At 44.9% G+C, this 25,473-nt stretch overlaps 1 protein-coding gene across 2 annotated transcripts in view; it reads right to left on the reverse strand.

Moving 5' to 3' along the window:
• Positions 1–24,807, reverse strand: part of LARP4 (La ribonucleoprotein 4) — a 339,680-nt gene extending 314,873 nt beyond the window's left edge. Inside the window, exon 1 of one of the 2 annotated variants that reach the window (XM_069230867.1) lies at positions 24,622–24,807. In XM_069230867.1, coding sequence (XP_069086968.1) covers positions 24,622–24,639 — 18 coding nt within the window. In that variant the 5' untranslated portion in view covers positions 24,640–24,807. The remainder of the gene's footprint in view (positions 1–24,621) is intronic. The other variant, XM_069230868.1, reaches the window with a different exon arrangement.
• Between the last annotated feature and the right edge of the window lie 666 nt (positions 24,808–25,473).

Raw genomic sequence — 25,473 nt, forward strand, 5'->3', positions numbered from 1 at the left:
GTTTATCAAACCTTTCCAGTTACTTCCTAAAACCCATCTATTTCACAAAGCAAAGTTTCCCCACCTCAAATGACTGACCATTATACCCAGTGAGTTACTCCCCATCCATCACGAAAACCAATATTAGAGGTTGTGCAGAGACAATCAAGCATTCCCATTTCCGAGCCAATTTACTTAGTGTTGATCCTCTTAGCCACTGTACTGAAATGTTATTGAGTGGTTCCTGTACTTTGAAACAAAGTTCCTGCAGTAACAAACACCTGTATGTGCAAGACAGACACATGCACAATCATAACAAGCTACAAATGAGCCAACTGATGTTTTCACTATCCCACAGTGCTGCGTTACCTCCTGGATGTCAGTGCTTTATTTATTCAGTTATTTAAATAAAAAATAAAAATAAAAAAAGGTGAATATATCATGAAGCATGTGTGTAGGAAGTTGGCTCTGTATGTGCTATTTCAAAGTAAGGAATAGCATGCACAGAGTCCAAGGGTTCCCCTTAGAGGTAAAATAGTGGTAAAAAGAGATAATACTAATGCTCTATTTTGTGGTAGTGTGGTCGAGCAGTAGGCTTATCCAAGGAGTAGTGTTAAGCATTTGTTGTACATACACAGACAATAAATGAGGTACACACACTCAGAGACAAATCCAGCCAATAGGTTTTGTATAGAAAAATATATTTTCTTAGTTTATTTTAAGAACCACAGGTTCAAATTTAACATGTAATATCTTGTTTGAAAGGTATTGCAGGTAAGTACATTAGGAACTTTGAATCATTTCAATTGCATGTATACTTTCAAGTTATTCACAAATAGCTATTTTAAAAGTGGACACTTAGTGCAATTTTCACAGTTCCTGGGGGAGGTAAGTTTTTGTTAGTTTTACCAGGTAAGTACGACACTTACAGGGTTCAGTTCTTGGTCCAAGGTAGCCCACCGTTGGGGGTTCAGAGCAACCCCAAAGTTACCACACCAGCAGCTCAGGGCCGGTCAGGTGCAGAGTTCAAAGTGGTGCCCAAAACCCATAGGCTTCAATGGAGAGAAGGGGGTGCCCCGGTTCCAGTCTGCCAGCAGGTAAGTACCCGCGTCTTCGGAGGGCAGACCAGGGGGGTTTTGTAGGGCACCGGGGGGGACACAAGCCCACACAGAAATTTCACCCTCAGCGGCGCGGGGGCGGCCGGGTGCAGTGTTAGAACAAGCGTCGGGTTCGCAATGGAAGTCAATGAGAGATCAAGGGATCTCTTCAGCACTGCAGGCAGGCAAGGGGGGGGGCTTCCTCGGGGAAACCTCCACTTGGGCAAGGGAGAGGGACTCCTGGGGGTCACTTCTGCAGTGAAAGTCCGGTCCTTCAGGTCCTGGGGGCTGTGGGTGCAGGGTCTTTTCCAGGCGTCGGGACTTAGGTTTCAGAGAGTTGCGGTCAGGGGAAGCCTCGGGATTCCCTCTGCAGGCGGCGCTGTGGGGGCTCAGGTTTTGGTACTCACAGTCGTAGAGTAGTCCGGGGGTCCTCCCTGAGGTGTTGGTTCTCCACCAGCCGAGTCGGGGTCGCCGGGTGCAGTGTTGCAAGTCTCACGCTTCTTGCGGGGAGATTGCAGGGTTCTTTAAAGCTGCTCCTTTGGATAAAGTTGCAGTCTTTTTGGAGCAGGTCCGCTGTCCTCGGGAGTTTCTTGTCGTCGAAGCAGGGCAGTCCTCAGAGGATTCAGAGGTCGCTGGTCCCTTTGGAAGGCGTCGCTGGAGCAGAGTTCTTTGGAAGGCAGGAGACAGGCCGGTGAGTTTCTGGAGCCAAGGCAGTTGTTGTCTTCTGGTCTTCCTCTGCAGGGGTTTTCAGCTAGGCAGTCCTTCTTGTTGTTGCAGGAATCTAAATCTTTAGGTTCAGGGAAGCCCTTAAATACTAAATTTAAGGGCGTGTTTAGGTCTGGGGGGTTAGTAGCCAATGGCTACTAGCCCTGAGGGTGGGTACACCCTCTTTGTGCCTCCTCCCAAGGGGAGGGGGTCACATCCCTAATCCTATTGGGGGAATCCTCCATCTGCAAGATGGAGGATTTCTAAAAGTTAGAGTCACCTCAGCTCAGGACACCTTAGGGGCTGTCCTGACTGGCCAGTGACTCCTCCTTGTTATTCTCATTATTTTCTCCGGCCTTGCCGCCAAAAGTGGGGGCCGGGGCCGGAGGGGGCGGGCAACTCCACTAGCTGGAGTGTCCTGCTGTGCTGTGACAAAGGGGTGAGCCTTTGAGGCTCACCGCCAGGTGTTACAGCTCCTGCCTGGGGGAGGTGTTAGCATCTCCACCCAGTGCAGGCTTTGTTACTGGCCTCAGAGTGACAAAGGCACTCTCCCCATGGGGCCAGCAACATGTCTCTAGTGTGGCAGGCTGCTGGAACCAGTCAGCCTACACAGATAGTCGGTTAAGTTTCAGGGGGCACCTCTAAGGTGCCCTCTGTGGTGTACTTTACAATAAAATGTACACTGGCATCAGTGTGCATTTATTGTGCTGAGAAGTTTGATACCAAACTTCCCAGTTTTCAGTGTAGCCATTATGGTGCTGTGGAGTTCGTGTAAAACAGACTCCCAGACCATATACTCTTATGGCTACCCTGCACTTACAATGTTTAAGGTTTTGCTTAGACACTGTAGGGGCACAGTGCTCATGCACTGGTACCCTCACCCATGGTATAGTGCACCCTGCCTTATGGCTGTAAGGCCTGCTAGAGAGGTGTCTTACCTATACTGCATAGGCAGTGAGAGGCTGGCATGGCACCCTGAGGGGAGTGCCATGTCGACTTACTCATTTTGTTCTCACTAGCACACACAAGCTGGTAAGCAGTGTGTCTGTGCTGAGTGAGGAGTCTCTAGGGTGGCATAATACATGCTGCAGCCCTTAGAGACCTTCCCTGGCATCAGGGCCCTTGGTACCAGAGGTACCAGTTACAAGGGACTTATCTGGGTGCCAGGGTGTGCCAATTGTGTAATCAAAAGTACAGGTTAGGGAAAGAACACTGGTGCTGGGGCCTGGTTAGCAGGCCTCAGCACACTTTCAATTCAAAACATAGCATCAGCAAAGGCAAAAAGTCAGGGGGTAACCATGCCAAGGAGGCATTTCCTTACAATGTGCATTTTGTTTAACCAAGAAGGAAAGAGAAAAAGTATGAAAATAAATGATTTTCTCCATACATACATATATATACACACACACACACACACATATATATATATATATATATATACACACACACATACATATATATATATACACACATACATGCATACACACAGACACACACACACATAAACACATACATATCGAAGATCTTTGGCAGTCTGTTAGAAACTGGCAATGCGTACAATACAGGCACCTAAACTACCGCTGCTCCTCGAAATGACAATTTTTTTCACCGCTCGCCTTCTTTTTAGCTCAAAGTTGAGCTGCCATATGTTTCAACTTGACCACCCCCACCATTTTTTTTTGTTGTAATTATCAATCTGCAGCAAATCTTTAGCTCAAGAGTCAGCAAAGCATAGATACTTCCTTCTATAGGGCAGTTGGGAAAGCTGGCAGTGACAAGTTTTCTGTTTGACCTCCCTGTAAGCTTAACTCACAAGCCACATCACAAGCTTCATTCATGTGTAAACTAACGTTTGACTTGGTGGACAAAAAGGATTCGCTCAAGGTCATAAATTTTAATTACTTTCTCCATGCAAGCAAATACTTTTTTTTTTTTTTTAAATAACCTATGCTAACAAAGTAACTTGATTTTAACTTTGAATGCACCTATTTCCACAACTGTGCCACAGATTAGAGGACATCCCACTCATTGTAGCCTTATCCAGTAACTCAGACGAAACCGCAGTAAGGTCACATAAGTACATTCAACAACCACCCCACAAGTACAACGGTCAAGCATACTGGGGAGAACAAAGTGACCAGCTGTGCCTTTAGCAAGGGGGGAAAAATCCATCACCCCAAGCCCTGCGGGAAAGACCAGATAATAACTCAAGTGTCAGCTCTCAAGCAGTTATCTTAGACAGTTCTGCTGTAAATTCTGCTCTCAGTACACTGATGAACGTCAACATCATGTGGAAACCTTTGAGAGTATTTTAAGAAAAAAAAAAAGTGTGCAATTCAAATACTATAATTATAAAAAAAAAAAAAAAAATAAAAAAAAAAAAAGGGGGGGGGCAGGGGACCTGCTTGGCAGCAAGAAAAGAAAAATTACTGCTGCACACGTCACCTCGACTTAAGGCAAGCATATGCTGTACAGGTAGCACAAAGGGCCAAAGCAAAAGAGCAAACTGGTGTTCTTCCTAGCCTTCCCCTGTTCTTAGGTCGAGCACGCTAGCACTTTGACCGGTTGTAAGCTGTGTGGGTTTTTAACCATACCCACCACACGCCCATCACTTTCACTCGTTCCTGGGCCTGCTTTTCAAAAATTCTTGATCATTGGTAAATGCTTTATGTTTGTCCCTCCTTGGGTTGGTTTGGTTGCCGCCTCGGGGACCGACCCTGTTACATGGATAATTGCACGTTTGCCGATACGTTAGACTGCGAGCGAATTTTTCCTTTTGTGTCTCTCCTTCACACTCATGATGGCCATGGCGCTTTGAATTGGCTCACTTATGTCTACTGATTTACTTCTCATTTTCAATTGATGTGGCAAGAAACGTCCAGTTAGGAATTTACAAAGCCAATAGCGCTAACTCGAGCAAACGCAGGACCCATTACATTCCAAGTGCTTGTTCTGACTTCTGAACACTTATCTGAAATATCTGTATGGTTTAGGTGACTATTATCCAATTCACTATTTTTGAGTGTCAGCCCTCGGGATTAGAAAGGATGGTAACCAGGGGTTGCAGTCTGTTCTTTACAAAGTAACAGGGAGATAGTTACCCATATTAGTGACTGCACTAATAAGAGATTACAAATGTGGCTGACAAAGGATTTCTGCTATCTAATTTGAGGTCAAGAGCATTCTCTGCTTAACTAAGGTAGTAACGTTAGCCATGCCTGCCTTACTTCGACAGTCGACTACATAAATTAAACTGCTGTTTAACCTGCCTAAATGCCCATTACATTTCACTCTGACAACAGGGACAGTTATGTTGTCAGGAAGGGCTATACTGCTATTTGTAAACTAGAAGTGGACTTGTTTTTAAACAAGGGGGTAAAAGGAGAGTCCAACACAGCCAGATCCTTTTTCCAAAATATCCACCCAACATATTTGCATATAGTGAATCTAAAGACAATTCCTTTACATGGTCAGTAACTCTGAAAATCTGTCAAGGATATAGCTTTTCTGCACCCAGGCTGAACAGCCCTGCTTTAAAAGTGTTCAGCATAAAACAAACTTACTGGGGGCTCCATAGCACACAGCGGCAACATCCACAAGCTTACGTTTCAGAAGTTTAAACTCAAGTTCTGCCAAGATAGCCAAGAAGCAGAGGCTGTTGGACACAACTGCAAACTGCAGTACAAGAACCATACCTTATTATTAATGTATTAAGTTTATATTGGTTAAGAGTCACTTACACTAACATAAGCCAATTCTATTTATCATAATTCTATTTATAAAACTCACTGCGCGATTAAACTATGTATTGTTACGTAAGGCATTAGCTAATGTGTCACTCGAAGACGCTTCTTCCTATTATGTTCACTTTGACCTTTGTACAGAACACAGCTTCTAGATGCAGCCACTTTAAATTCTCGGAAACAGGCCAATACTGCACTGTAGAGAGAAATGAATTTACATCTGAAAAAAATCCAAAAGCAGAAGAAACTAGTTAATATAAAGAATACCCCTCTAAAGTAAACCTGTTAGGACAGACTAGTATCTGCAAAGAAGAAACATAACGAGACATAATTGTCTTCCTTAGTTACAAAGTATACGATGATGGTTTAGGTTAACGGACAAACTTCAATACACAGAATAAGTAATTTGACAATACGTTAAAATGTTTACTGAACGGAAGATCAGCAAATCAGCACCAATGGAAATTGCAGTAAATGCAATTTAAAGAGATTGAAGTTGCAAACTTTACATCAAAGGGTGGCTAACCAAGATGCTGCTGTTGTATGGCTTGTTTAGCCATGCTTGACACGTTATTTTAGCAACTAGGCCTGCCGTTCACTTTAGCCCTGTTACATTTTAATCAGCTTCATTTTATTTTTCTAGCATAGGTCACATTTGCAGTGCTGTTTTATTTTCTTTATCTAGTTGTTCTTTTGCCTAGGAAAGCGTTACGTTCATAGCAAGACATTCTTTTCATTTTGTGTTTTCCTCAAGGCTGCAGCCAGATATTGCCAGCAAAGTGGTACACTGTGACTCCAACATTCACAGAAACATACACATTCTTACGTGGAGATATTTTCTCAGAACATCACTTGAGCTATTATAAAAACACTCCTCTGGTCCATATACGTTAAAGTGATATTCCAGCCAGATGACCACGACTGCATGCTGATTGTCTCGCTACAGCTGCTTAGACTAATGGATCCCTGGCCTACATGGAGATGGTGTCTTTCTAGACAACTGGCTTCCTTGCTCAGGTATGGGGGGTGATGTCTTCCCAGGGGGAAGATCTGAAGGGCAGATTAGGGCTTATTATGCTGTGCTCCAACACAGCTTAGGTAGGAGCGGCTTGTCCTGAGGCGATGTGTGGTGGCGAGGGAAAGTGTAGTGAGGTGAGGTGGGTCAGCAGAGGTCCGCGTGGGGTTCATTTGTACAGGGCTGTGTGGAGCGGCTCATGGTGCAGGGTTGGTGGGCTTAGTGGGTCTCAAGCGTGCTTTTGGAGCTGGTTGTGTGGGTACACCACTGTATCTGCCACACATCAGGTGCTCTGTGCACTGTAGCCCTTTCTCCTTGTGCCCTCTACCAAGGGCCTCACTGATTTACTATCTGCTTCACCATTGCTTTCGACCCCCACCTGCTGCCCTCGCACTGCCACACATCCGGTGCTCTATGCGCCCGGGTCGCGCATTTCCCACACTGTAGCCCTTGCTCCCTGTTCCCAAGGGCCTCGTTCTCAGATATACTATCTGCTTCACCTTTGCTTGCGACCCCCACCTGCCGCCCTCGCACTACCTGCTACGTGCCACTCGTCACACACCACGGACCAAGCCCTTCGTGCCTCCACCGCTTCACTCTCTGCCCTGTCCCCCCCCACTCCTTTCCTCCCCCCCCTCTATGTTGGTGTCCATCCGTTCCACTTCCCCGCCTTTTGCCACCCCATTTTGCTGCTGCACCACTTAGGGTAGTTCCTAGGAGTTTAGGAGACCTGAGCCGCACACTCCATCCGCATCATCACACTGCTCACTCTCCCGGGCCAGAAGCAATTCAGCAGGAGACCTTGCGACAGGGGATTCGACTGACCCATCCATCAGAGGTGAGCGTGGTTGTTCCAGGTAACAGCCTAAGAGCGAGTGCACCTGGTCCACACGGAAGCGGACTAGGTTTGGGTGCAGTTTCAGAGTGACCTGTGTGCCCCCATCTTCCTGTCCGAGTTAAAGATCTGTTTTTGGCTCCAACAACCTCAAGATACCAGGCACAAGCAGAGTGTGAGTTACCAGAGAAACCGGACACAGATTCCCCAAGTCATCATGAAATCTGGTCGAGTCCGGGTTCTTCCGGAGGGCAAAACTAGGACCCAAAGACCACAAAGAAGGGCACAAAGGAAAAAGGAAATGTCCTGCACCGGGAGCACAAAACAACGGACTCGACCAACTGGTACTGCCTCTTACTCCTCTTCAGAAACCAGGCAGCATTAATAAATTTGCATTTTTAAAAGATCAAACTGCTGCCATTTTTTCAAATCCTTACAATATTGAGGGCCTTCCAACCCCACTGGTCCCACAAACACTGGGCTCAGTACAGATGTGGCAGGATGCATCAGGCAATAAAAACCTCACCAAGAACTTTCACTTTCCCGACAGCCACGATCAAGCATTTGGAGCCGGAATTGCCCCTTCAGAAGGCTTCAGAGGAGCAAACCGCTGTAGGATACAACATAAACTTAGTCTGCGAGCAACAGGTGTGTAGCACCCTGATCATGGCTCAGGTTCAGGATCCGGTGCAAAAAATTCCTCAAGGCGACCGGCTACAGGACATGACAGTCAATCTATGCAACACTCAGTTTCCAATCACTCTTGGAAACGTGACATAGGCATTCAGTTACCCTATGTTTGCCGGAACTTGCCAACAGTCGACTCCCATGTTACAGTCAAGTCCTGCCATACAGTGGACTAAAGATGTTGGACATCTGCAATGATGCATCTACAGGAAAAATGGAAGACACCTGGCTGCAGTCACTCCCCATAACAAATGACAAAGCCCTAGTCAAAACATTGAGCCCGAAAGCGATTACCTTGTCAAACGCTAACGAACAGTACCTGAGCCCACCACAACTGTTGGAGAAGGCTAATCAAAGTCCGGCCGTGTTGCAACAAGAACGAGTTTCCAACTCGATCAATGAAGTCTCAAGTGACATGAGCCAATCACAACAATATATAGGTGCATTGGAACTTAGCAACTTGGATACTACAGCTACTAAACAGCCCTCCAGGCGGCAGCAATAGAAACAGCTAAACTCTCCCTAGAAGCCATCTTCCAGCTGAATTTTCCTGCTGCAAGTTGGGGGCTCTCGCCTGGCTACACACCTCTCTTCTAAACGCCCTCCACACTTCAACAACAGTCCTCAACATGCAATCAGACAAACTAGATTTACAAATTGACCTAATAAATGTTATGGCCACTCACATTCCATATCTTAATCAAAACTGGATATGCTGGCCACTTGTTCCAAAGGATAATGTGGATCAACAGCAAGATCTTTGCAAATGTTGATTAATCATCGCCAAACTGATTACACTACCAAATATTTTAACAGACATGCTAGAAAAATAAAAAAATAAATAATATTAACATTTTTACTCCCAAAAATCGTAAACAGGGACTATCCGACTCAGCGCTTCTGCAAAAGGATCTAGGAGCAGTGCCAAGGAAAGATTACTGCTTAAGCGGTCCAGAAAAAAAAAAAAATGGGGTAAATGCTCAGAGCACAACCTTCTGTGCAAATAATGACCCAAAAGCACAAAGTAGGCTACCTATAGCCTCAGGCCCTCCAGATGTTGTTCATGCCAAAGTAATGGGGGGACAGATGGAAAATACAGTGCCGACAAAATCAAATTGTACAGACGCATTTACACAGATGGGAAAAACAGTATACAAATCCAAATTTTACAGACTAACATACAGCAACAATATCTAAATGTCCATCTAAAAAGTCAAAAAAAAAAAAAAAAAAAAAAAAGAGCCGGAAAGGCAAGGCAAAAAACATAGTTTTACCCCAGATTTTCTGCACAATCAAAGCCACAAACATGGATCTCTGCTTCTTCAAGCAATCGCCACTTTTCAAATTATGCGAAAATAACAAGGACAGGGGCAGCTAATGGTTCAGTTCAGTTAATCTCCGACGACATCCAAACTGCTGCCTCTCCACTATCTGCAAAGCACAAAGTGCACCTGCAGACGGACCAACTTCGGATTAATTTACACCGTCCGGACCTGAAGGATGCGGAGCTCATGGATCTGACTTCAGATCAGGGGTGCACAGTATGAGCACCAGAAAACATGTCAGCACATATAGGTAGCGAAAAAACGTGAGGTTCAAACAGTTACCCAACTATCCATGCAGGACATTCCAGGGATGCCAGTGACATTAGTACTGAAGTTAAAGGATGCTTCGCAGACAGTGGCATTGGGGGCCAATCTGTCTCTGGAATCCGAGGCAGTCAGTGCATCCAAGGCCACCCACACAAGGTGACTTCTTGCAATTCACAGCAATATATCCAGCTGCCACAACGGGCAATTCGCCGAGAGCCAAGCCACATTCACAGAACAGCAATGCAGAACAAACACAGCCTATTTGTCATTCCAGCAAACCATCCCCCTTAGCAAATCATCCACAGTACAGCACCGCTTGTTGGGAAAATATTTTGTAAACATGTCTAAACTTAAACTACACTTCCATGGTGGTAACAACTAGTAATCAACAGGGGCTAACAACCACAAAAGTTATGTTTCAGAATACACAAACTCTTACAACTGAACAAAATAAGACCAGTTAAGTGGACATGTTTATGACAGGCCTAAATAGCAAACAGCAAGAGGGCGATCAGCCCAGTAAGCCAGCGCCACACGGAATCACAAATTACTCCCTCCAACCTCAGCACAGCCATTACTTAGATAATGGCTGGGAATCAAGGGAGATCATTCTAACTCCACAATGTACACCACGGGGCCAACAAGACTGCTTGAACAGGGGCAACATCCTAAGGCTGCTTGGCTAAGTTGCCATCAACTCAAAAGATTGTATCTACAGACTTAGTCTGTGAAATTCCTCTCCAGTACGCGCCAGAGCAAACATCCACTACTTGGAGAACAAGGGAAATCGTTACATCGAGCATGGATGAAAAAATGCAATTTGAAGCATGGGGAATATATTGATTCCAGAATACGCTACCCTCTCACCCTCCTGTCCAGTTCTATAGAAAAATCAAATCATCAATCTGACTTAAAGGCCCATGAATACGGACTGGAGATTAATATAAGGGAGTCGAAGAAGAGGTAGCACAATAGGGCGGAAGTCAACCAAAAAAATATATATATTTTGCACGCCCCCTGCCCTCTCCCCCCCCCCCCCCCCCCCCCCCCGAATGGCTTGAAGAAACATGCAGATACCCCCATGACCACAGAATGATGCTCAGGATGAATGGTTCACATCTTATATTCAAGAGGGAGCAACTGACTTAATTACAATGCAGAAAATATGGATCAGGGATCTGCTCCTACCATCATGTCCTGGAATATCACTGGAGCAAAAACCATTATTGCACACGGATTTGCAATAGTAAACCGTTGCAACTACACTATAATCATATGGCAAGAAACATGGCTATTAGACCCGGTCCACTACATCACGTCAGTGCCGACAAATCAAATAAAATCGGGCAGGCCAAGTGGAGGTCTAGCCACGTATGTACCACTGCACTACACGTTACAACAGAGCAACTGGCTTCTCAAAAAACGATCTGCAGGCCGTCAAACGCATCTTCAGTGACATGCGACAAACTCCTCTTGTAATTTTTAATGTCTATGCTTATCTGCAGAAACGTCGGAAAACCTTGATTTTTGAGAAATTAAGGAATAAAGCAGAAGATATAAGATGAGCTCACCCAACATGGGACATTTTAGTGATAGGCGACTTCAATGCCCACTTAATTCACACTCCTGAACCTAATGAGCAATTGGCAGCTCAAAATGCTCTATGGTCAGTTCTGCCTCAACTCACACCAATACGGAAGAGATCGGACGCAATGGGCAAGCAAATGGTCGAGGCATTAGAGCATGAGGGTTTTAAATGGCAGGACCAAAGATGACATGTCACCTAGCTATACCCACCATAGCACACTACACGGCTGTGTCGCTTCCTGTGTTATGTGTGAGGACATTTAAAATCAAAAGTACTCTCCACAGCGATCACTCATAGATCTGGACTTGAATGCCCCACACTTCTTGCTGGTCGCCGCTGAACTAGGAAGTATTGCTTCTACCAACTTAAAATGTCTGATTTGGTCAGAGTCTTCATTACCGCTGCTGTGTGAAAAGATACAACCCCTATTTCATCTGCAACACTCCAGAACTCGCCTGCAGTGGAAGTGTGGGCCACCTTTATAATTTCGTTATCTTCTCTCAGCTCTGCTATGCGCCAATCACCAACACAAAATCAGTCTGTGTCCTCAAGTCTATCAGAGAAAACTTTAAAATTAAGAAAGGAATTGAGGCAGGAACTCAGAGTAATAAAAAAAAAAAAAGTCCTTTCACAGAATCTACCTGTGTCCAAATAAAGGACCTTCGAAAAACATTAGAAGTCAGGTATGGCATGAGCGCATTAAGATAGAGGACAACTTCTGGCTTAAATTGCTCTATAGCTTAAAAATGGCAAATTCCAGGGCCTTATGAGCAAGTCAACGGCATGGACCGGCAGTCAAAAGTAATTAATTGTTTATCAATTCCAGAAAATAAATGGGCGGATTAACTGGCCAATATTATTATTATTTATTTTATTTAAATCAAGCCTTACCTGAAGCAAATTCACTCCTGAAGGAGCCTGCAAATCATAAGGACCTCTGTCAGATCGACATTGGACACTGCGCTAAGGCAGTCTCCCAAGTATTTTTTTTGGGGGGGGGGGGGGGGGGGGGGGGTTAATGGTGCCCCTGGCCCCAATGGCCTTCCACAGGCAATATTTAAGGCTGATCCGGAGTACCGGTCAACTTCGCTGGCAATCCTCTACACTGAAGTAGAGTCCAACAAAAACCACCCCTGACAGTTGGAGAGGATCTATTATCAAATCAGATATTTAAAGGGGGCGACAGAACAAATCCAGCCAACTACAGACTGATTGCTGTAATTGACAGCGAGGCCAAATACTTTGTCTTGTTGATCTTGGATGACCTGTTCCACTGGTCCAATTCAAACAACCTCGCCCCCCTGAACCAAACCTGCTTCCAGAAGGGTTACGGCACAATGATCAATATTCTAGCACTGAGTGACATTGCAGAGAAAGCAAAACACCTCAAGAGAATCTACATCTATGCTTTTTAGACTTTAAATGTGCCTTTGATTGGGTGGACAGAGCAATTCTTTGGCGCAAACTGAAGCTGGGACCTGCAGGAACTACTTCTCCACAACACTGAAATGTTATATGATAAATCTTGGGTGCAGATCAAGGTAGCAGATGGTACAAAGTTTTAAGGCGGATTCCAACAAATATAGGCTTAAAACAAGGATGCGTTCTGCCCCGCAGCTTAACCTTTTTACGGCTCACCTCTCCCCAAAGCTAGATGAAACCAACTCATACTCTCCGATGATGGGGAACCACCTCATATCACACCTCATATGCTGAGGACATTGTTAAGCCACATGAAATTAGGGCTACAGAGGCTACTTAGCACCCTGGGCAATTCTGCAACGTCAAACAAATTAGAAGTCAATACTACGAAGACAAAAACCATGTCTATAGGATACCTCTTCAACTCTTAATAAAATTAAGTTGGGCAGCATTAGCCTTAAAGAGACTCGCTGCTATAAATATTTGGGTTTTACTATAGACAACAAGGCTAACCTTGCACCACAAAAACAGCACATCACTCAGAAAATGCAAAGCGCTGACATTCGCTTTCTGCGCCCTAGCCAAAAGGTTAAAAGGGCCTTCGTACAAACCTTTACAGTCAGTCATGTCTGCCAAATTCCTTCCAGCCACTACACAAGGAAGTGCAGCACTACACAGGAAACACGCTTTGCTCCTGGATCAGCAACAAATAAAAATCTACAAATACGTTTTTAATCTCCCCCCAAAACAAACGTTGTGTGCCACGAATATTATAGTATGTTGACCGCAATACTCCGAACAGCCCCTAGAGGACAGCACAAAAAAAAAAAAAAAGTATTTGGAAGAAACATGGTCATATAACCATCCAGTCAACCCTTAGAGGACATAACCACATGAAAAAAGAACAGGAGAAAGTAATGTAGTGTAACCATATATTTAGCCCCTAGACAGCATAGTGCATTACATATTTTCAAAGCTAGGAGGACCATTACAATTATATTACAAACAAGGCCCATGAAACATAACATCTCCCAGCTATAAAACAAAGGTTCAGCCTTGAGAAAGCTTTAAAAAATATAATGAACGGTGGTAGGCGTTCTTATTTTGGAGTCTCCCACTAACATAGCGTGGGGACCCAGAGATGATGTAGACAGAAAGAGCACATTGTGGTCAATGGTTTGAAGGTGGTCCCATTGTCCTAGGACAACCACAGGCGCAGTTATAAGAAAAAATGTATTGTAAAAGTAATGCCATGCAAAGCATTATGGGACAAGTTCCCATTCTGTGAATATTTTAATTAGTTGATATGAGTGTAATGCTTAGAACAGCTCCTAGAGAACACCACATAAAAAAATAAATAAAAAAAGCAACAAAAATTAAATAAATAAATAAATACACATGGTCGTGTAACTCTGTAGTTAGCCCCTAGAGGGCATAACCACACAAAATAAATAATGCAGTGTAACCACATATCTAGCCCATAGGGGGCACTGTGCGTGTGTATATATATATATATATATATATATATATATATATATATATATATATATATATATATATATATATATATATATATATATATATATATATTCAGGAGGTGCAGCAGGCCTACAATATTACAAAGAAAGCCCATTAAACACAAGCTATACCCAGCTGTAAAAACAAAAGTTCCAGCTACGAGAAAGCTTAAAAGACAGAATGGTGAGAGGGATTATTATTGTGGGGTCTCCACTAACAGTGTGGGGACCGAAAGATGATGTAGATAGAGTACGTTGTGAACATTTTGGTGGTGGTCCTATTGTCCTAAGACCACCATAGGCTGAGTTGTGTGTAAAAAAGTTTTGTAAAAGTAATGACCTGCAAAGCATAATGGCCCGAGTTTCCCTAAATGCAATGAATATTGTAGAATAGGCTCTTCCCCTGTGACTGAAGAGCTGCTTTCGCTTTGAGGATTTCTGTTTTATGTAAAGCATTTACCAATTTCAAGTGTTTTAAGGGGAGAGCCACAAGAAATGACTAATTAGGTAACTGACCAATGTGACCAGCACTCCAATACCCCTCCGATAGAGTTCACGCTACTACACCTGTTCACGCTGTGAGCACTTTGGCCACCAAGCAGCACAAAGGGGAGAGACAAAAGAAATAGTTTGCCCACTCTGGAGTATATCGGCAATCGTGCAATAATCTGTGTAACATGGGCAGTCTGCAAGGCATGACAAAAACAGTCTCATGGCTGGGCAAATGCAAAACATTTACCAATAACAAATGATTTTTGAAAGGCAAGCCCACGAACGAGTGAAAGTGATGGTGTGGTTAAAACCCCACAAAACTTACAACAGGTCAAAGAGCTTTCGCACTCCACCTAAAACAAGCATTTTCAATGCAACGGGTCTCGCATTTGCTTGAGTTAGAGCTATTAGCGTTGGGAAGGAGAAAAAAAACTGCAGCGCGATTGCACTATGTAAAATGCAGCGCTATCGAGCAGCGTGGAAAACAAACAGATGAAGTAGGCCGGACACCATGCTGAAAACATCGAGCCTCGTGTGTTTTTAGTAGTTTACCGGTGCTGTATGGGTGGGATAAACACCGGAAACGACATGACATGCATGCCTTTCACAAATGACAAGCAGATTTTAAAAGGCAAAACCACGAACCAATGTAAGTGACCGACGTGACATGGGTGTGGTTGATAGCCCAAAGAGAGATTACAGAATGGGACGGAGCACTTTGCATTCGCCCATAAAAATGGAAGAAAAGAAAAATTAAAGCAGAGGTTGATCCCCCACCTTAGAAACTTAAGCAGACTACTTCAAGGGTAGATATGTACAAGCATACTGCTGTTCATTACAGTTTTGAGAGCCAGTGACTTAAGAGGGCTGTGGATCCTAAGGCGGCCAGAAGCAATATGTGAATGATACTTTGACAGACAAATGCATAAAGAGGGCCTACCAAAACGCCATCTATGTACAAGGTGAGTGGGAGAGGCACACTGCATCACTATGGATCACAGCAGCCGTCCTTCCTTGTCTGCCCTCATTCTGGGGAAATGGGGTCTCCCAGGAAAGGGGCAAAGGTGGCTGAGGGGACTGACAAAACCTTTGTGAACTCAGGGGCCAATATTAGGCAGAAGGGCATGATGGTGAAATAAAATTGCTCTGTTGACACACACTAGACATACTTCCTATGGGACTGCACGAAGGACACATCAGTGTATGTGTACTGCAGGTCCAATTACACCACTCAGTCTTCGTGGTCCAAGTCCAACAGATTACTGGCTCCAAATCGTCTACGGCAGAGGTCTTCAAACTGGGGGGCGGGCCCCTCTAGGGGGGCCTGAAGTGATGCCAGGGGGGGGCCCCAGATTCTGCCCAAAATAAATATTATACAGATAACAGGCCTTTGTTTTAAGCAGAAGCATGTTATTGCAGTTTTAAAAAGGTAACAGGAATTAACTGGAATGTTTAAATAGGTTTAGATATATTTAAACATCGCCATTTTTATAAAATAATTGTGAAAAATTCTGAGGGGGGGCCCAATGATTTTTATTTTTCAACTGGGGGGGCGCAGCATTAAAAAGTTTGGAGACCTCTGGTCTTCGGGGTAGTAAAAAGGTTTGGCAGCAGGCGACTAGAAGGTCATTTAATGCTGCTGACTTCATCCTCTGGCCTCCCCCCCCGTTTCTGAAGACATGAAAAGGCTGAGCTAGCTACTAGACAGACTGCAAGGACAGTCTTTGGCGATAGGCAAGGCCCCTCAAAACTTACTGTGTTGCTGATGAATTAGTGAGCAAAGTAACCCCACAAAATGGGTCACAACTCTGTCATTGTTCAAGTGCTGCTTCTGCTTTCTCCCCAAATGGTCTAGATCCGGCAAAGAGCAGGCCCATAAGTGAGGTTAGCACATCCCTGGAAAAAGACATGTGCAAAAAAAGGAGAGAGAACTCTGGGTAGTTCCCAAGTTTAGATGGAAAGCAGCTCAATTAAGGAGCACTCTCCAACACCAGATTGGCTCACCTCAAATGTCTGTTTTTCTAGCAAGTTTTTAAGCATGGGATCAACGCAGTGCCATCCACACAGAGCTAGAGCTTTGCAGACTAAAAACTGACTGCAATCGGTCAATCAACTTACAAGTTCAAGGGTGTGAAAAACAAAGGCAAAAACTCACAACAGCGTTCAGAGGTGGTGCCTCTGTGCAGCACCATGTTGCCATGTAAAGAGATTAGACTAAGTCTGATGATGCTAACTGCCCAGGCTATGTACGTTTCCAGTCTGGTGACTGTGGAGATACCCAACCATGAGAATATCCACCAGATAGTATTTTACAGAAGGTAAAAAACCTAATTCTACCCATCTTAGGTCTCAGCAGGGACTTTTCGTTGAAAAGATGCTTCACTTTCTGGATGAGTAACCACCTCATATATGCACACACACACACACACACACACACTTCAGCTCCAATATAGACAACCAAAGGATTACCATATCACTCCATCCCCTGCCATTTCAACACTTAGGGTTCGGCAGTTTTAGTGGTAACAAACCAGGTAACCAAACCACAAACCTCTACATTAAGTGACTGTCATTAGACCGTAAAAAATAGAACACAAAATACGTATAGAACAATACTATAAACATGACATTACGTTCAAAGACGCAGAATGATGCCCAATTCTGTTGCCTGAGCAAAAGTGGTACAAATATGGACAAATTCATAACACCCTTATGATGATGCAATTACCAAAACAATTAGCAATGACTGCACTGTACATTTTCTGGACCCTACAGATGTCTGCCTTCACTCCACAAAGAGAACATTGCTAATTCAGCACTAATGCAACAAATTCTGAGCTTAGTTAAAATAATTGAGTTATTTAAGTAAACAAATACTTCCAACTATTTAAAATTGGATAATCATCTTGAAAATTAACATACATCTGCTTGCAAAATTTTACAATTATCTAATGCTTAAATATAAATTAGAACTGGGGAGGGCTGTCACCAGAACGCTCACATCAAGGGCTCCGACTGCAATGAAGGCCCGTTTTACACAACTCAATCTCCCTACCTGCCCCTACCCCCCTCTGTTCCACTTTCCCGCCTCCCAGCTCACCAGCCCCTCCCACCAACCTGCACTTTTTAATGGCAGCCATGCCAAAGGCAAGCCCATCCACGTCTGGACCACACCCAGCGTCTCAGACCCTGGTACCCATGCCTTTCACTGCTACGACGCCAGCACCCCCCCACGCCCTCAACTCGGGACCATCCACCGCCTGCCACATTGCACCATCCAAGAACACTCCAGGCCTGTTCACCTGCTGCAACTGCGTCTTCTCCTGCCTCCACATGCCCACCCAGTACCAGATCCAACCACCTCAGCTGCACCCTTCTCAACACCCATTCCATCAAACATGCAGTAGAGATCTGGGACCTGCTCGACTCAATCTTTCCACACGTTGCCTTTTTCACAGAAACCTAGATGAACCCCACCTCAGCCCGGACATTGCCACCTCCATTCCAGACAGATGCAAAATCATACACAAGGACCGCATCAACCATCCAGGAGGAGGCCTTGCCATAGTCCACAGAAACACCCTCCGCCTCACTACCAGTATCAACGACCACTCCCCCGGCATGGAGCTCCTCCACTTCCAGATCAACCCGAACACCACCCTCAGCAGCACCCTTGTCTACAGACACCACAACCCGCCCCCAGGCCTCGACCCCGCTTCAGCACACCCATAGCCAATTTCATCACACACCACACTCACCTAAATGGACTACATCCTACCCAGTGAGCTCAATTTCCACCTAGAAAGCTGCAACGACCACAACACATCTTCTCTACTGGAGAACCTGGCCACCAACAACTAGTATCTTTGCCAACCCACTCCGCAGGATACACACTTGACTCAGTCTTCTCCGCCAGTAACGACATCCATGTTACCTATACCTCCTAATTGCACTGGACTGATCACCATTGTGTCGCCTTCTTCACCAAACTGCTCCGTACCCACTGCAACCCGCAAAGGAGCTCGAACAAAGTCTCTGAAGACCAATTCGACCCCATCCTCTTCCAACACCGCCAGTCAACACATCAGCATGCAACCTCCACCAATGTATCCCCAACCGCCTCAACATTCTGGCCCCCCTCAAGAAACCCTCTGCCAAAAAAAAATATCCCGCAAGAAGGCCAGATGGTTCTCCCCTACCCTCAAATAGTCTAAGCACACCTGTAGACGACACGATAAAAAGATGGATGAGCTGCAAGATCCTGGCGGATCGCCTAGCCTTCAAAACCACCATCACTGCAGACCACCTCATCAGAATCACAAAAGAAAACAGCCATTCGGGAACACATTGATGCACACAATAGCAAAGAACTCTTCACTGTGATCAAAGAATTCACCAAACCCACCACGGACTCCACAGACAACACCTTCCCCCAAGACCTCTGTGACAATCTTGCCACCTTTTTCTACTGCAAGATATTAAGCATCTATGACAGCTTTGCCACCCAGGGCACTCCCACCCCACCTGCAACCACTGCACCCATAGTACACAGTTCCCAGCCAACCCTGCTCTACTGGACCACTCTCTCCACTGACGACATCCAGAAGATCATGAAAACCATCCACTCCAATGCCCTCTCAGACCCATACCCCACACATCTTGAACCGAGCCAGCGCAACCATCGCTCTCGAACTATGATGCACCAAAACTGCTTCAGAGTACGCCACCTTCCCAGAAGACTAGAAGCATGCAGTAATCAACTCACTGCTGAAGAAATCCTCTGCCAACCAGATGGACCTCAAGAACTTCAGACCCATCTCGCTGTTCCCCTTCCCAGCCAAAGTAATCGAGAAGGCCATCAACACCCAACTCACCGAATTCATCGAAACCAACCCCACCAGGTTTCCCACCTAGCCACTTCAGAAGCAACCACAGCATCAACACTGCACCCTCGCAGCAACAGATGACATCCACACACTCCGAGCGAGGTGAAACCGCAGCCCTCATCATCCTGCAACTCTCTACTGCCTTCGACAAAGTCGCCCACCACACCCACTGCACTAGACTCCACAACACTGGCATCCACAACAGTCTTAGTTTGGCCGATGAGGAAAGAGCTGATCCACTTTAAGTCATGCTCCCACCGTTTTCCTCACAACCGAGGAGTTCCTCAGGGCTCCTCTCGGAGACCCACCCTCTTCAAAATCTACCTGGCCCGCTCTCTAACATCGTCAGAAACCAAAGACTCAACATGGTCTCCCACGCAGACGACACCCAACTGATCCTCTCCCTCACAGACAAGCCTACAACAGCAAAAAGCAACTTTCACAACGGAATGAAGGCAGACACCACCTGGACGAAGGATAGCTGACAAACTCAAAACTGGCAAGAAAGAGGTCCTCATCATGGGTCCCCCCCACGCTCTACACCAGGAACAACTCTTGGTGGCCCTCAGCACTCAGAACCCACCAAGTCAACACCATCTCATCCTTGTGTTTCCACACATTCCGCCTGATCCAAATAATTTTCAAGTTGACCCCGATCTAATTTGCGAGAACAGTCATCCAGGCGCTTGAAACGAGAAAATTAAGACTGCGGCAACCTACTATGCTGTTACCACCCAAACACTCCCAAAAAAATGCAGAGAATGAAGAACGTCTCAGCCAGGCTCATCTTGGACATCCCCTTGGCTCCAGAGCAAAAAAAATACTCATGCCTGCATACAAGGCCCTCCACAACATCAGACTCGCATACCTCCACCATTGCCTGACCTCCCATATGCCCAGGCAGCTCCACTCCGCCCAAATGACCCTCATCACAAACCCAAGGATACATAAGAAGATCCTTCTCTTACCTCACTGTAAGGACCTAGAACGCTCTTCCGCTACACCTCAGGCAATCGCCCTCACAACCTCAATTCAAGAAGACCTCAAGACCTGGCTCTACCACTGAACTCCTACCCCCCAGCACTTGCTACACTTACGGAGGTGAAAGACTTACTTTTTTGAACGGACTACGATGTCGACTGCATTTACCATGCGGCATTGGGGGTTATACTTTTTTTTGCTGGAGTGTTAGGGAGAGTGCTCCTTTTTGGTTTATCTTTTATGACCTTGTATTGTTTTCATTCACTAGGATTTGAAGAACTCTTAAAGGCAAATGTACATGCCAAGATATAACTCGATTAGCTTAAAAACGCGGTAAAGGCCACATTTACCTCCAACCTTATGTTACCTTACTTCTATGAATAAGTTCCCAACAGGCATGGTAAACGCACATTCTTTTAACTTGATGTTTCTAATTGTCATTGCTGTGCTACCTAAAAGGTACAGTGTTTGCCTTCGGGGGCACTTTTTCTAGATTATGTTTGGTTATGAAATGTCACTTAAGTTTACGCCTGTACTAGCCTTTTCCGTTGATCTCAAGGTGACAGAATACATATGGTTTTTGGTGGATGTGAAACATTTCACTGAAAGGCAACAGCATAGTACTATTAACATAAAATGCAAAAAGCACAGCCAAACCGAAGCAAGGCATAGTACAGCAACTCCGAAGTACTGCCTCTTTCAGCAACATGGACAAGCTGCTTAAGGATTGGCGGTGTCTTCTGGAGAGTCTATAAATTATGTTAGACTTCTCCAGTGGAACTCAAGTTTACTTTTTCCATTAAATTTGGCGATAGGCCAAGTAAATGATTATTACAGTGTAATCACAATACGGCGCGGATGAGAATACTCCTCAAACAAGTACACAAAACTGCTCATCTTCAGGCTACAATCATCCATGTGATGGTAAACCATTGTCCACTGGAAATGTAAGACCGGAAGGATTAATAAGTCAACTTCTTTTCGCTTCAAATGTATAAATACTAGTGCAAATTCAAAGGACTCCTTAAAGTGTTACTCAAAAAAAATCAAATGCCAACAAGGAAACTCAACATTCCAACCAATGGCAACCTGTCATAACAGAATTCATATCCATGTTCTATTAAGACTACGTCGCGCAACCTTATGTTTTAAGAACCGAGTCGCGGCTTAGTCGCATGGAGGTTTTCACATTCACACCGAGTTACAAACTCGGAAATGTACGTTTTTGTCAGTTACATTAGCAGGTTCAACAGCTCCTAGCCTACCAGGTCAGTGTCCTAAGCGTATTGTCAGTTTATTCATTAAAAACAGAGCTAACACCACGATGACTTCAGGGACCAGCGATGAAACTTGACCACATATCAAACATATAAGCAAATATGCACACACTTGCGAAACCCTGCTAGGAAAGAATTGGAACTCATAAGACAGCAGTTAAAAAAAAAAGAAAAAAAAAAAAAAAAATCACACAACGGCGAGACTAGTAACATTTTCCATTAAAATATTCGGATTATTTTGCAAAATCAAGCCACAAAACTATCGACAGTTACGTGTCACTTACTTCAAAACTAAAGAGGGCAAAGACAAACAGCAACAAGTGTATTTATTTATTTCGACCCCTCCATGAAACTGATAACAGAAACTTGCCACACAGCTTTCTTTACACGACTCTCACCAAAAGCATGGACCTGTCTGTGATTGGGTTGTCTGTCCGTCGACAGCCTCTCTATTTATGGACACGAGTTGCTAAGTTGCAACTATAGTGGTTGACGTTTCCACCAGCGCCAGAACAATACGAGCTATAATCCGCTGTGAGCCGTGGTAGCGGTCAGCTGATCCAAGCACGTGCAACTGGCACCTTTCCCCAAACGGGGGGTGGGTTGCTACGGCTAGCCAGAGCCATAAACCACCCGGTTTCTGACAGCGGCCCTAAATATCAAACCCACATTTCGGTGTAAAAAGCTTAACCAATTCAGCAGCTGCTGCGAGAGGGTTAAGTTTTTCAAAGGGGGCCTTCATTCGCATCTAAAACCTGCATCATTTACACCTTTTGGCGAAAATGATTGGTCTGTGGTCACTGAATTTGGACAGCAATGACAAATGCTGCAAAAGCATCCGATTCCAAATGACAAACTGATTCTTAGCCCCAATCCATTTCAGAAAGGTATAGATAGACCTGCATTTTTTTAAAGTCATCGTGAAAATAAATATTGTGTTTAGACGCCTTTTAAAACCATGTGAGCGAATGACACATCTATATTTTTAGCTTTTACGATATGGAACTCAAATGATTCAAGCTAAACCGCATGAGTGCGCCCATATTACCTCCATCTTCAGCCAGAATTAGGAAGTATATTAGTTAGGATGACCATACAGTTAGTTGGGAATGGGGGTCCAAATATACTCCTTGGCTTGAGGACGAAGTAAATAGTGTTTTATTTATACAGTTCTTAACACTGAGGTTCGGTAGCTTCAAAAGCACTGTAAACCATACTCCTGTTACCAACTCCACCATAGCCAAATTGTATTCGTTGATACAATGAACGATCATGTGGTGCCCACGTGGTACTGTGAAGTTTCAAACTTTTGGCCTATGGGCCGCACAAATGTCTGCACAGCAATCATGCAATCCACCGAAGGTAAACACAAAGTACTTAAAACAAATTGCCAAAATATGCAGTCCAGTCCCCACTTAACAGCTGCCACTATGGAGTGTACCACTCACATTGCTTCCCCATTTCAAGGGCATGACACCACTCAAACATAGTATAACTCCTCTAAATAACGCCACTACATATCACTGTAGCGTGCACGGCAGAGGAAAGATGGAATATATTCTCCCTTCTAAACCCAAAAGGCCGAGTCAGTTATGACAGAAGTTAATCTGAGTTTGGTTAATACATTTCAGTTTTATCTAAAAGTACCGTCGTGAAAAATGGTAGACGAGCTAGACTCAATCGTGATAGATTAAATTCAAACCCAACAAAAATGTAAAAAGGTTCTTTGTTAGTTACCATAAAAAGAAAAAAAAAATTAAATGCTCCTTCCCGCAAGACAAGTGTCATCAAAAAAACAGTGGCTATCGGAACCGCCCATCTTTAAGGAGTGGAAGCTAAAGACATCCATACAGACCTTTACTGTGTTGGTTGTAAACAAACCCCCGTGAACCGAGTGTTCTGTAAGATACCTTCCCTGTCGATCTACAGAAAAATGTCTAAAAAAAAAAAAAAAAAGCCTCCTAGCGTCTCATCAAATAGGAACAATCGAGCATACTTTTTTAAGCGATGGGGAAGCGAGAAAAATCTTCTCCGACGAGGGGCATTTAAGAATAAATAAAGTATTTCACTTGAGTTTTCCTAGTTAAAGGACATTTACAACATGTTGGATAACCCAACTGTAAAATACCTGCAGGCATGGAGGTCAAACACCACACATCTATGTTAAACGCTTGTTCCTTAAAGGGAAAGGAAAATAAAACGTGTTTGGGAAAGCATTACAAAGTAAAGCCACTGTGTTATGAGCAAGGCATTAAAAAAAAAAAAAGTACTAAGCATTAATTACAATTACCGTTGTGAGGGGACTCCGTGTGGAACTAGCGGGCACAGATTTCCTATCATAAAAGCGTTCTTAAAATCACCGCATTCCCGATTAGCAAACACAAAAACCTCGCATTTTATCGTCCCGTTACGAGAAGTAGAAAACCTTTAATGATATAATCCAGTTTAAGAAGCTGCACGAGGCGAGAACTCGCTTGTTGCCCACAAGTGACCCGCCCCCAGCCCAGTTTGCTCCCATGCAGCGGGCATTATTACAAATGACCTCCCAGTGACTCTACCGCCTTCTTCCTTCCCGGGCCATACTTTCTCCTCCCACCAATACCCTTCAGCCGGCGCGGGCGGACTAAGGTCACAGCAACCCACCAAAGCCTGGTCGCTCTGGGGGCCTGGATCCCAAACGCCCGGAGGCCCCCACCCGCGAGCGGCCCAGCAGAAAGGGTAGGCCTCGGCTCAACTTGCTGTGTCAGCCACGGCCTGCGGGCGGCACATGGCGGCGGCGGGAGCGCGCGTTGGGGGGATACTCACCTCTACGAACAGTAGCATCCTCTCCCCCAGGGGTGTCAGTGGGGGAGGGCAGGCCCGGAGCACTGGGGAGCGGGGCGGGGAAGATCCAGAGGCCGCGGTGGCGCCCGACGCTCTCTGCGCTCACCGACGGCTTGTCACATCCCGGGCACCACGCTACACCCCAGCGCTTCCGGGTCGACACCGCCTACTGAACGAACATTTCCGGGAGCAACCCAGCCCGCGTGAACACGGAAGAAAGACTAGAAGGCGGAAGAAGAGAAGCACGTGCGACCGCAAAGAGAGGAATCCTAGATGTGAATGCAGAACAATACTACCTCTGTAGAGTATCCGAGTATGCAAGATACAAATCAAAATGTACATTTTTAACATGGTTAGATAAACGACGCCGAGTTAAAGCATATGTGTAACTGTATCAGGGCGCCAGCCGAGGAAACGACATAGTATCGAAAACTACATCTCCCAGCATCAACTGGAAGTAAAATTACCAAACACATGATTACGTGGACTACCAATAGAAAACCTCAGAGTCCTTGAAAGAGCCTGGACAGTCTAAGCTTCTCCTCTTTTCTTTGCTGCTTTGAAGCGAGTTACCAGTGATCTTGATTTTCTTCTTTTATCGACCCTTTGTGGTATTGTCAACGATGTTGCATTAGATTGTGGTTAGTAGTTTACATAAATCCTGTTCTTCACGGTGTCTTGGGTTAAGCCTAAACTTGCTATAAAAACACACCCACAAGACTGTTATGGGAAAAAGGCCACTTTATTAGGACAGGTTTGTAGATCAACAGCATGTAGTTGTATGTTGTTTGTAAATAATAACTTTGTTATGCATGGTCCAAAAGCTGATGTGAG

The sequence above is a fragment of the Pleurodeles waltl genome, chromosome 4_2 (genome assembly GCF_031143425.1).
Source record: "Pleurodeles waltl isolate 20211129_DDA chromosome 4_2, aPleWal1.hap1.20221129, whole genome shotgun sequence".
NCBI classification, from domain to species: Eukaryota; Metazoa; Chordata; class Amphibia; order Caudata; family Salamandridae; genus Pleurodeles; species Pleurodeles waltl.